The 12,995-nt window shown below is 46.4% G+C and overlaps 1 protein-coding gene across 1 annotated transcript; it reads left to right on the top strand.

The window, feature by feature from the left end:
• The first annotated feature begins 5,782 nt into the window (after nt 1–5,782).
• Nucleotides 5,783–11,389, top strand: INMT (indolethylamine N-methyltransferase). The gene is made up of 3 exons (XM_006902797.1): nt 5,783–5,936; nt 8,796–9,003; nt 10,960–11,389. Exons 1-3 carry the CDS (start codon nt 5,783–5,785, stop codon nt 11,387–11,389), a joined length of 792 nt encoding a protein of 263 aa, XP_006902859.1.
• Nucleotides 11,390–12,995: the final 1,606 nt, after the last annotated feature.

Raw genomic sequence — 12,995 nt, 5'->3', positions numbered from 1 at the left:
TATATATAATATATATGTTGTTGTTTGCCGTTCAATCGAGTGCGACTCATAGCAACTTTATGAACAAAAGATCTAATGCCTTTCCATAATTGCCATCGTTTCTCCAAGTTCATAGAGTTTCCATAGACATGTGGTTTAGGAAGCGGATGACACTCCTTCTTCAAAACCTGTTTTACAACTGGGAGCTTCACCAAACACTGTCCACATTGGGAAACCGTTATGGTATTTGATACCCCAATGGCACAAGGTTCAGCATCACAGCAAACCCAGATCACATCAGTATGGAAATTTGGCCAAGAGTGATGTACAAAGGAGAAGAATGTTCCTCCAAATATAACAACACTAGTGTCACTTAGCTATGGTTAAGTGTCATCAAGTCGAATACTAGTCATAGTAACCCTATGAACAAAAGATCTGAACTCTGTTCTTTATCTAGTTAAAATAATTTCTGTATGATTATAAAGTTTATAGAGTTTCCAGAAGCATCTGTTTTAGGAAGTGGATGCCACTCCTTCTTCCAAACCTTAATCAATCTGGAAGCTCTAACAATCACGGTCCATGATTAATAACCATAACATGACTATTGCACAGTGTTCAGCATCACAGCAACTCTAAGTTATTCACTACAGAAAATAGACAAATGATTACTGTACCACTTAAAGAATGTTCTTACTAAAATGAAGACATTTTGGCCTGAAGGCCTGTGGCCCGAGGGCCTTACAGACTTTTAGACACATCCTTGAGCAGGCCTCCACCCTTGGGTCCTGGTTAGCCAAAAGGGGCCAAAGGCTAACTGATACCTGGTTGTGGAAGGGGAAAAACAGTATCACAAATCAAACACATCCCAAAATTTTCCTTACGTGACTCCCCTCAAGATGCAAGAAACCAGCTTCCAGAATTTTTCTCCAACAATATATATATATATATGAATATGTCCAACTATTCCCAATTTTAGGATATTTTTATCAATCCTTAAAGAAATCCTCTATCATTAACTATCACCCTATCTCCCTAGCTCTCTCTTGCTGTTGTTATGTGCCATTTAGTCGCTTGTGACTCATAGTGACCCACGATTCCTAAACCCTGCCCTATCCTGTGCCAATCTTAATGTCTCTGACACACCTACTCCCATTACACCAATCACCAAATTGATCCATCTAATCGAAGGTGTTCCTCTCCTGCGCTATCCCTCCACCCTCCCAAACATGATGTCCCTCTCCAAGGACCCGTCCCTCCTTACAACATGCCCAACATATGTCAGACGAAACTTCAGAATCCTTGCCTCTAAGAAGCAGCCCAGTTTCACCCTCTCTAGGACAAACCTGTTTGTTCTCTTAGCAGTCCAAGGTATGGTCAACACTCTTCTCCAGCACCACAGCTCAAAGACATCAATTATCTTTTTATCATCCCTAGTCACTGTCCAGCTCTCTCACACATAGCATGCAATTGCGAAGACTATGGCCTGGATCAGGCGCACCTTAGTCTCCAGCCTGATGTTGTTGCTCTTCAGTACTCTGGAGAGAACCCTGACAGGTGACTTTCCCAATGCAATTCATCTTTTGATTGCTTAGATATTGGTACCAAGAGTGTTGATTGTAGAGCCAGGCAAACAAAAACTGTTAACAATCTCAATCTCTTCACCATCAAAAAGTCCTGCTCATTGCTATCAAGTCAGAACTGGGTTTCAGAGGCAGCAAATCCCATGTGAGCACTGCGGGATCCAAGCCTTTGTGTTGGCAGGACAGCTCACTACTTCTCAGGCCACAGAGCTCCCTTGGCCACCACTAGTCTACTTTTTTGTCCCTTACACTGGATATTGCATTTGAATGAGATCATATTAAGTGCATGTGATTGAGCTCATCTTTGTTTTGGTGTGTGGTGTGAAATAAGGTTCTGATTTCCTGTGTTTGACTCACCAAAGAAAAGACTTGTTTACGCTCCCAAGTTCCAGCTGCTGTACTGGCTTCTGCCCCTTGCAGGATGGGTCAGCAGGAAGAGAGATAACGGAGACTGTGGAATGCTAGGGGGCAGCTGCCCTCACCTCAGGAAGGAGAACAGTCATTTTCTTATCTGGTTTACTTGTCAAAGGGCTTTACTTTCCTTATTGTAGTAAATCCTTAGGAAACAAAACCATTTTGACTTTTTTTTTTTTTTTTTTTTTTTTAGCGTACATGGACAATTCAGTGACATTATTTTCATCATTCAGTGCAATTGCCACTATGGTCTGTTTTTAATTTTTTTATCACCTTTGAAAGAACCTAAACTGAAACCAATATACACACCAGCCAACCCAGTCATCGGTGGGTCAATTCCCTCTCCTGAAAACCTCATGTATGTCTGAATGTCCCCATGGAACTCTGCTCCTCAGGAGTTATGCTGTGTCCTTGTCCGAGCAGATGACCACACTTTTCTTCTGAGGAGGCTCTGGGTGGGTTTACATTGAAAATCTTTTCAATGTTGTAAGTCAAGTGCTTAACTGTTGGTGTCACCTCAGGGCTGCTCACAGTCACTCAATGTCCCAAAATCAATGTGTCCCTCTTTTCTTCTCCTTCATGTCCATGAATGGGCAGCCATTAATAAACTTTTATCTCTTTCCATTGGCTTGCTCCAAATATTTCATTTAAGTTGAGGATATACAATATTTATCCTTTGATTTATTCATTCAGCAGGATGTTTCAAGGTCCACCCACATTGTGGCATGCATTGTTGCTATGTATAGTTGAGATTAGTACAATTCATAGTTACTTTATGAACAACAGAGCTGAACACACTCTTAACCTGTGCCATCCTCATCATCTCTGACACACTGGAGCCCATTGCTGTAGTCATCATATCAATCCATCTCTTTCCATGACCGCCCACCTTTCTTAGTATAATGTCCTTTTCCAAGGAATACTCCCTTCTAGCAACATGCCCGAAGTATTTGAGATGAAGCTTTACCATTTACCTCTAAGGAGCACTCTGGCTGTACCTTTTCCAAGACGTATCTATTTGTTCTTTTGGCAGTTCATAGGATATTTAGTTCTCTTCTTTAACACCACAATTTAAAGACATCAATTTTTGTTCTATCATTCTTGTTAAGTGTCCAGCTCTCAGATACACAGCAAGTGATTAAAAAGGCTATGGCTGTAATCAGGTGCACCTTAGTCTTCAAACTGACAGTTTTGTTCCTTAGAACTTTGGAGAGGTCCCTGGCTGCAGACATTTCACTGCAGTATGTCTTGTGATTTTTTGACTGCTGGTGCCAATAGGTTTTGGATCCAAGTAAGACAAAGTCACTGATAATTTCAATCTTTTCTCCATCTACCATGATTTTGTTGTTGTTGTTATTAAGTGCTGACAAGTCGATGCCGACTCATTACGACCCTATGAACAAAAGACCTGAACACTTGTATAACTTTCATTGTTTCTCCAAGTTCATAGAGTTTCTGGAGACAAGCTATTTTGGAAGTGGATGCCTCTCCTGCTTCCAAGCTTGTTTTAATTGGGGAGCTCCACTAAACACTGTCCACCATGGGTAACCATTATCACATTTGACTCAGTGTCACAGTTGCATCACAGCAACCACGAGTTACATCTATACAGCAAATGGACAGACCAGTGCTATACCACTTAGAAGAATGTTTGACTGAAAGCAATTAAAACCAGACCTGAGGGCCACAGATTAAAATCACCCACCTTTGACCTGGTAGCATAACTTTCTCCACCAGGCCCACAGAGTTCTATGTTGTTGTTTGTAAGTGCCGTTGAGTCGTAGATGACTCATAGAGACCCTATGAATGAAAGACCTGAACACTTGTACAACTTTGATAATTTCCCCAAGTTCATAGAGTTTCTGGAGTCAAGCTTTTTCAGAGGCAGTGCTGAGATTGAGAAAGCCAGACTCAGGAGAGCATACCCTAAAAGACATGACTAAGAACAGATTCCCATGTGCTGTGAAGAGTCCTGACTAGACAGGAGGCAGGGTGTGTGTTTCAATCAAAAGGGCAGAAGAGGTGGAGATGAAGGTTAAAGGCAGGGTGTGGTGGTTCTGGGACACCAAGTGCCTCTGGATTCCTTCCTGTGAGCTGCAGGGGACTCTGGTGACCTCCCTTGTCCAGTCCCAGGTAGCCAGTGCAGGGGGGTGGATGATTTGTATGAATAACCTGCTCCCCCAGCAGAGTCCTTGATATCCACATACCACTGCCCAGCATTTGGGCACCACCTGGACAGTATAGTCTTGTCTGGAGGTTAATTGTGTCAGTGTTAATGAGTGCACCTTCCTCTTGCTTCTCCACATCCATCTCCATCTTGCACCTCCACAGTCCTCTCCATTCTGCAGTCCTTCAGGAAGCTGACCTATGAGGACTATACTAGTGGCTCCTTTGTTCTCTGGATTTGCCTGGATACAGGAGGGAGGCAGCGAGTGGGGCATGGACATTTATTCTTTCAGTTCTCTTTTGTCAGTGTCTGCTGCGGCCCCTCCACACAGTTGTCTGTCTCTGTAGCTAGTGGTTCCTCCTTCAGGCCTTGGGGTGATAATGGCTTTCCCTGCTTATAGAGGACACACCCTCATCCTTGTTTGTGCCCTTTAAGTAATAAACCAGTTGTCATGGAATCAACCCTGAGTTATGGGGACTCCATGGGTAATAGACCACACTCCATGTGGTCCTCCAAGATTTAAATGACTGAGGGTTTAGTATTAGAGTACCAGATCTTCCAAGGAGCCTCTGGGTGGACTTGAACCTTCAACTGTTCTGTTATCAGCCAAGGGTGTAATTGTCTGCACCACCTTAATACTTGTTAATACTGTCCCTTTTTCAATTAAAATCTCCACAAATTTGGTAAGGTGTTTCTGCCTTTGCCTTCTTGAAGTGTCTTTTGCAGGCTGGCACCATAGTACCAGTCTCCCCGGGGGCTGTCCTAGATTCCCACCCTTGGGGAAGAGGCCCTGAAGGTGGTCACTGAGTGTTTCTACTTCTGTCTGCTGGACCCTGGTCTGCTCAGAGGAGGTCACAACTGTTTGTTTCCTTAAAGCCAGAATAAGACATTCTTGTCCTTCTCACTTGCAGGGCAAGAGACCCTGTATGTTCCTGTCTGGTTTGTGGCCAAGTGAGAGCCATGTCTTGGTGCCAAAAAGGATGCTGGTATTTTCTCCACCTGTGCATGGTTTTACAGTGCAGTCCCATTTTACAGGGAAGAGAACTGAGGTCTTGGGTTTGCTTTGCCCAGGGTCTCCATTCATGGAGAGTGAGCAAACATCTCTGATAGCCTCATGGTGTGGAATGCAGAGTGAGCAGTCTGTCTGTCCTGGTCTGAACTCTGTCTCTCACAGAGGCTGGAGCTTTAGTCCTGGAAAAGGCCATTCAGCCCCTCTGACCATCAGGCCACCAGATGGTGACTTTGCTATGAACTCAGTCTCATGACAGCTGTGAGAGATAAACGATCTTAGTCCTCACAGATGGGGTAGACAGGCAGAAGGAGATGCTGAGGCCGAATACTTGCCCAAAGTCACAAAGCAACATGGGGCTGGCAAAGCTGAGTGGGACACAGGGCTGGGCACCAACAAATTCTAAGAGATTTGAGGTCAGTCCCTAGGAAAATTGAGGCCAGGGCAGCTGTAGCCTCAGCTGTCACAGCTCTTGGTTAAAAGAGGTCTCAGTTCTGCCCTACCTTCCAACCAGAGTAGAAGGGCTCGGGGAGAGGTGGGGGCAGAGAGTGGGCTGGGCTGTGGGGTGGAGTCTGGAGCCTCCGGAGCCTTCATTAAGAGGGACAGGCAGGGACCTTGCACACACCAGCCACGATGGAGGGGCACTTCACAGGAGGTGAGGAATACCAGAAGAACTTCCTGCCCAGGGACTACCTGACCACCTACTACAGCTTTGACCATGGCCCCTCGCCTGAGGCTGAGATGCTCAAGTTCAACCTGGAGTGTCTTCACAAGACCTTCGGTCCTGGTGAGAGAGGGGGTCCCTTCTCCCTGGATCTCTAGGGACCCTGGGTCAATGACAGGGAGAATGGGGTCCTCTGACGCCAGGCTGAGTGGCAGCTTGATCTTCTCTAGGGGGCTGCAGGGGCTGGAGATGAGGGAGCTTGTCAGGATGGGAATTCTTTGGGGGCAAATATCAGCAGGAGGTTGGGCTCTGTCTCCTTCAGCCCAGGAGCCCAGGAGTATAAGAGCTGCATATTGAAAGGGGACAGGAGAGGAGAATGTGTGGGGCTTGTGGGGTGGGGTGTGTGTGTGTGTGTGTGTGAGAGAGAGAGAGAGAGAGAGACAGAGACAGAGACACAGAGACACAGAGAGACACAGAGAGAGAGAGAGAGGAGAGAGAGAAAGAATATGGAGCATACACAACTACACAACTGTGGCATATGTCTGCAATAGTTTAGCTTGGGAAGGTGAGAAGGGTCCAAGCCTGTCATGGACCTGCTACCAAGACTTTCTCAGTCTCCTACGACCTTGACTGTACCTACCACCTGTGAAATAGACATATGATGTGCCTCCCTCCAGGCAGAATTGCATCTCCGCTCCTCATTTTAGCTCTTGCCTCTGGGCTCATGCAACCATGTTTTCCCTGTGGGTATTTGATGGGGGAAGTCCTGGTTTTCATCTTGAGGGTTGGGGTCCTCGTGTTCAGCAGGTCCTAGGCCAAGGGCAGGAGGGAGTTAAGCACACTGTGGTGGTGCTGTCTGGTGAGGAGTAGATGTCAAAACAACCGGCTGGGCGGTGACCCCACTGGAGACATGGCTTCAAGCCCATCTCCACATGGAATGTTGGAAGTCATGCTTCATTCCAGCTTCTAGGTGACTCTCAGCTCAGCCAGCAGCCCTTCCCAGCTTTCTCCTTCTCAGCCCCCTGCTTCCTGCTCTGGTCCATCTCCTCTGTCTACCTGCTTTGTATGGGGCATGACCAGCCTGAGCCAGCAGAGGAGGCTCCCAGCCAACCTGAACTGGTCAATACCCCACATGTTCTCTGCTCCCAGAATCTTCTTCTGAGCCTGAGCTGTGTGCCTCCTGAACTCTGTCCTGGAAGGGAAGTAGTCACACTCTTTCCAGAAAGTTATCTGGCTAATTGTTTAGTTTTTCCGAGGCTCAATTTTCCAATCTGTAAAATGGAAGCAAAAACAATAGTCCTAGCACAGGGTAACTCTGAAGTATAAATAGAAGTGAATATAAAATACAGGTAGTTACTGGGTTATGACGATTTAAATGCAATCTATAAGGCAACCTCTGTAAGGCCAATTGTGTTAAAAATTCAAGGTACATATAACGGTTTGTAACAATAAACTGATAATGCTTTGTGACATGCATAGAAATATTATTATTATTATTGTCGTGATTGATGTTAGATGCCATCAAGTCGAATACATCTCATAGCAACCCTATGAACAAAAGATCTGAACCAAGTCCTGTCCTACCATGTGGCAGTCACTGTGTCAATCCACCCAGTTGAGGTTCCTCCTCTCCTTTGCTGACCCTTCACCCTTCCCAACATCATGTCCTTCTCTGAAGAATAGCACGTCCTATCAATATGTTCAAAGTACAATGAAGCCTCATTATTCTTGTCTCCAAAGAGCTCTCTGGCTGCACCCTCTCCAAGACATATCTATTCATTCTCTTTGCAGTCCATGGCATTTTCAGTGTTCTTCTCCAGCATCAATTCTTCTTCTGTCATCCTTATTCGTTGTCCAGGTCTCAGCTGCATAGCTAGTAAACGGAAAGACTGTGGCCTGAATCAGACTGTATTATTATGTTAAAGATGTTTTAGTGTATCTAGAAGTGGGGTTTTTTTGGTACATAGAGACCGGTCCTTGGAGAGGGACATTATGCTTGGGAGGGTGGAAGGACAGCACAGGAGAGGAAGGCCCTCTGTGAGGTGGATTGATTCAGTGACTGGGATAATTGGGATGGGAGTGTCAGAGACAGTGCGACTGGCACAGGACAGAGCGGAGTTTAGGGCTGTTGTACATAGGGTCGCTATGAGTCGCAGGTGACTCGACGGCACATAACAACAACAACAACAACAACACAGAAGTGTTTTTTAATGGTTTTTATGCAAAGGAAAGTAGACTACATATAAACACAAACATCTGACCAGCTGACTTTAGATAAAATTCCTACCTACCTGCTCTAATGTGCATGAATATTCAACTTCAAGACAGATTTCAAAAGGAACTCACTTGTAATTGGGAGTGCCTGCATGTGACATTGAGTTTGGCAGGGAGAGTCCCTGGAGGCCACATGCTCAGGAGCCAGGGCACAGACTGGAGTTTTGTGTCCACGCAGAGGGCCCTTGGAAGAAAGGCTTGGTGCTCTGTTACCAAAGCACAAGCCATTGGAAGCCTGTGGAACCCAGTTTTACTCTAATACTCACGATGTTGAAATGAGTCAGAACAAACTTGAGAGCAATCATGTTTTTTTAACAAGGTTTTTCTTGGATAAACAGAAATGCATCAGTCTGTAAACTCTCAAGGAGGTGCTTTGACACAATGACTGAAACCATGGGCTCGAGCACAGAGGAGATGAGGAGGACCGCTCAGGAGAGGGCGAGGTTCCAATCTCATGGCTGTTTATTGCGTTTATGAACCACAGTTGACTCCATGACACTTACCAGCAATGTAAACCCTGTCATATCAGCGCTGCCTCTCCTCTTGGGCAGCAGCAGGGTCTAGCTCTCCTTGCCCCAAAGCAGTCTGTCTTGGGAGCACTTTCACATGCACCCTCCCGGGGTCTGACACAGCAGAGTCTGAAATTCTAAGACTACAGGGGCTTCCGAGACTCTCTGACCAGTCTCTGCATCTTGTTCCCTCCCACAGGGGGTCTCAAAGGGGACACCCTGATCGATATTGGCTCGGGCCCAACCATCTACCAAGTGCTTGCTGCCTGTGAGGCCTTCCGAGACATCACTCTCTCGGACTTCACAGACCGCAACCGGGAGGAGCTGGAGAAGTGGCTGAGGAAGGACCCAGGGGCCTATGACTGGACCCCGGCTGTGAAATTTGCCTGTGAGCTGGAGGGAGACAGGTAAGGGCTTGGCAGGTGAGTGGATGCTTCTCGGTAGCAGGACATCTACTTCTTTTCCCCACGACTTTGATGCACTGTACCTATGTCACATTTGGGGCGACCTCAGTTTTGGGAGTTGTTGTTATTGTTGTTAGGTGCCTTCAAGTCCAGTACGACTTATAGTGGCCCTATGAATAAAAGATCTGAACCCTGTTATATCCTGTGCCTTCTTCACACTTTCTGACACACAAAAGCCCATTGCAGCAGTCACCATGTGAATCCACCTGGTTGAAGGTCTTCCTCTCCTTTGTCGACCCTCCGCACTTCCCAGTATCATGTCCTTCTCCAAGGAATAGCCCCTCCCAGGAACACGCCTAAAGTATGTAAGGGAAGCCTCATCATTTTGTCTCCAAAGTGCACTCTGGCTACACCCTCTCCAAGATATATCTGTTCATTCTCTTGGCCATCCATGGGATGTTCAGTGTTCTTCTCCAACATCATAGCTCAAAGGCATCAATTCTTCTCCTGTCATCCTTATTCATTGTCTGACTCTCAGATGCATAGCCAGTAATCAGAAAGACTATGGCCTGAATCAGATGCCCCTTAGTCCTCAAAGTGACATCATTACTCCTCAATAATTTGGAAAGGTCCATAACTGCAGACTTTTTCCCGGTGCCATACATGTCCTTATTCTCTGACTAAATCCCTGTGTCATGATGTTATGTGGCCTCAGGGACTGTTGTGATGTCACGTGACCAGGCCTGAGTACTAAAGACAAGACAGTACCATCCTTCCTTCCTGTCAGTCAGTGACTGTCTCTTTACCCACCTGTGTCTCTTTCTATCATTTGTGTCTATGGTCACTTCACTTTATGTGGTGACATAAACTCACCACACATCTTGAGCACTTAAATACCAATATAACCCACCCATACCCTCCCCTGTACATCACCCCTGCCTCCTCCACCCGAGGTAATCACTACTCTGAACTCTGTTTAAAATTCCCTTGGTTTTCAAAAATTATCTTACCACATATTTCTGTATTCTAGGCAATCTGGGAGGGTTTTTTTTTTGGGGGGGTGTTTTATTCACTTTCGTTGGTCTAATCCACTAGAGGGTGTTGTGCAGCTGAACCAAAGGCCACGCCTCTCAGGCCTTTTGAATCCACCATGGTCTCCAAGGGAGAAAGATGACCAATCTCCACCTGCACCGTTTACAGGCTCGGCAACAGCAGAGGGTCAGCTCTGAGGCAGTTCTACCCTTTACGGTCGATGAACACGTTCTTTGCTGTCCCTTGGTATTTGCTTGTTTTCATTTCACATCACATTTTTTTTTAGATAGGGGAGATTTTTGGAGTTTTTTTACACCATATTCTTTCCATTTCCACCCCCCATTCATTCATTGGTGCACATTTTCTCCCTGTACCCCCCTCCCCTCTTTGGTTTTTCTCTTTGAAAAGAAAAAAAAATTCTTTCATTGTTATACAATCAAGTCCACAGTCCACTTTACTATGCATTTCTTTTTCTGTAAGAAAGGAGGGGATAAATAATGTATATTGCATTGAAGCAGATGAGAGAGAGAACTGTTTAAAGAAATACAGGATTAGGTATTATCTTTATGACGAGATTACAGATTCCACATTGCATTTTTAAAGATTCGTCATCTATATAGCGTATGGAGCTGATTCACTAACCCATCCTTCCCTTGAGTGTTTACTGTTTGCCTTGTTCACACGGGCGGCTCCTTGTCTCTTCCGGCGATCTAGAGAGGGGACCCTCTGTGGGGTCGGGGTCGCAGGCAGGCCACCTTTTCCCTGAGGTTGCCCTCTGATCCAGATCAAGGAAGAGCTGCCTTTGGGTCCAGAGATAACACACACACACACACACACACACACACACACACACACACAGCCCTGCCTGCTGGCCCCACCCCCGCCGCCTGCTGGCCTGGGGGGCTGAGCGGTGCCCTCTCTCCGCAGTGGTCGGTGGCAGGAGAAGGAGGAGAAGCTTCGAGCCACAGTGAAGCGCGTGCTCAAGTGCGACGCCAACCTAGCCAGCCCGCTGGCCCCGGCTGTGCTGCCCCCCGCCGACTGCGTGCTCACCTTGCTGGCCATGGAGTGCGCCTGCTGCAGCCTGGACGCCTACCGCGCCGCGCTGCGCAACCTCGCCTCGCTGCTCAAGCCTGGAGGCCACCTGGTGACCACGGTCACTCTCCAGCTCCAGTCCTACATGGTGGGGAAGCGCCAGTTCTCCTGTGTGGTCCTGCAGAAGGAGGAGGTGGAGCAGGCCGTGCTGGACGCTGGCTTCGACATCCAGCAGCTCCTGCATAGTCCCCTGAGCTACTCCCCAGCCAGTGCCCCCAACACGGGGGTCTGCTTCATTGTGGCGCGCAAGAAGCCTGCGCCCTGAGCTCAGAGGGCCAGCCAGGGCTGCAGCCGGCCTCTCAAGCCTGGCTAGAGGGGTTAGGCACGGGGAGTGTCTCACAGCTCCTGCTTTCACCCCTAATGCGCCGTTCTGAAATTCTGGGGTTCTTCCACTCTCTTTTTTTAGGATTCTGAGTTGCCAACAGCCTTATGCTAGGAGTGTAGGCACAGAGTATTTCCCAATAAGCTATGCTTGAATACTTTCTGACTTCGTGCCATAGCAAGGAACCCAGGGACAAGGTTTCTGAGTCTTTACCCACTACATTAGTGACAAGGGCTCCATAGAATTGATGTGCTGAAAAATATATAACAACCAACTCTTAAACCACTCCCCCAACACAAAACAAGAAAAGAGGAAATAATAGGGACCTCTGGTGGCCTAGTGGCAAGAAGCTGCACTGTGATTCCCAAGGCACATACAGTTCAGACCCACCAGATGCTCAGATGGAGAAGGAGGGGCAATCTCCTCCTGTGCCAGTCCATCTGATTTGACGGTACACAACAGGGAAAAAAAAGAGTAAAAATAAGGAAACAAAAATAACAGAATGAAAGACGCATTGATTTGTGTTGATAGCCATCATAGTTACTTTTAAACTGTCAGTGATTCAACAACCAGCTACATTATTCCTCAAAATTTAAATTTTAGTTTTTGGGAGGAGCCCATACAAGTCAAGTCTAAAATTCCATTGATTTTGGATTCAGGAAATACAAATTAAGACAGCTAGGTAAATTTGAATTTCCAGTGGTGAATAATATCTTCTAGAATAAATATTGTCGCAGGCAATATTTAGGATACAATAGTGTTTAACCTCCCTTCAGAGTTACTCGCCCAGTGGCAGAGTGGGAAGAGGTACAAGCCCACGATCAGGGATGTTGTTGATCCACAAGGAACAGGGCACCTTAGAGAGCATGCAGAAAGGTGCACCTGAGGTGGATTAACTGAAGAGAGATGGTCCCTATTCCTCAGGAAGTCTGGGAACATAAGGTGCCCCTTCTGGAGCAGACCAATTAGGAATGAATTGTCTTTCTCGTCTTCGTGTCTGATCACCTAAGCACTTTTCAGCTTTTCTCTCTCTCATGTGCCCTCAGGTGCCCCCTTGTGTGGGCAGCCCCTATACAGTTGGACATGGCAACCCAGATAAGTCAGGAGACTTGATTCTGGTCACAGCCCTGTCACGAATTAGCTGAGTGATTTGAGGGGGGAGTCTTTTCACTCCTCTGGGCTCCACTTTCTCTATCTGTATAGGGAGTAGGACCTACTCTGATAAGCTTTGGTGGCCTACTGGGTAAGGTGTTGCATTGCCAGCCCAAAAGCTGACAGTTCAAAACTCTCTCTGTAGAGTCAGCTGTGAGTCTGTTCCTAGTAGAGGTCACACAGCAACAACAATTCAAAAGTTCAAATCGAGAAATTGTGAATGTGAAAGTTCTGTGAAAAGTAAAAATAAAATAAAATAAAAAATGCACAACTTAACATCTTACTGTTATTTTCCAGAACTGTTACTGTCATTAAGCCCAAACTGGGATGGCACTTAGAAGTTAGTCCAATTCTTTTGTTTTGGAGTCCTTAAAGCTGAGGTTCAGAGCAGGTAAGT

This window comes from Elephantulus edwardii, unplaced genomic scaffold (assembly GCF_000299155.1).
Source record: "Elephantulus edwardii isolate Elephantulus edwardi_28Jun2011 unplaced genomic scaffold, EleEdw1.0 scaffold00452, whole genome shotgun sequence".
Taxonomy (NCBI): domain Eukaryota; kingdom Metazoa; phylum Chordata; class Mammalia; order Macroscelidea; family Macroscelididae; genus Elephantulus; species Elephantulus edwardii.
The sequence above is the reverse complement of the archived record's forward strand: the minus strand, read 5'-3'. Positions and strand labels throughout refer to the sequence as shown.

Excerpts from the sequence above, each read along its gene's own strand:
- INMT (XM_006902797.1), top strand. The coding sequence starts at position 5,783 with ATGGAGGGGCACTTCACAGGAGGTGAGGAATACCAGAAGAACTTCCTG. Across the intron at positions 5,937-8,795 it reads TCACAAGACCTTCGGTCCTG|GGGGTCTCAAAGGGGACACC; the intron begins GTGAGAGAGGGG and ends TCCCTCCCACAG. Across the intron at positions 9,004-10,959 it reads TGTGAGCTGGAGGGAGACAG|TGGTCGGTGGCAGGAGAAGG; the intron begins GTAAGGGCTTGG and ends CTCTCTCCGCAG.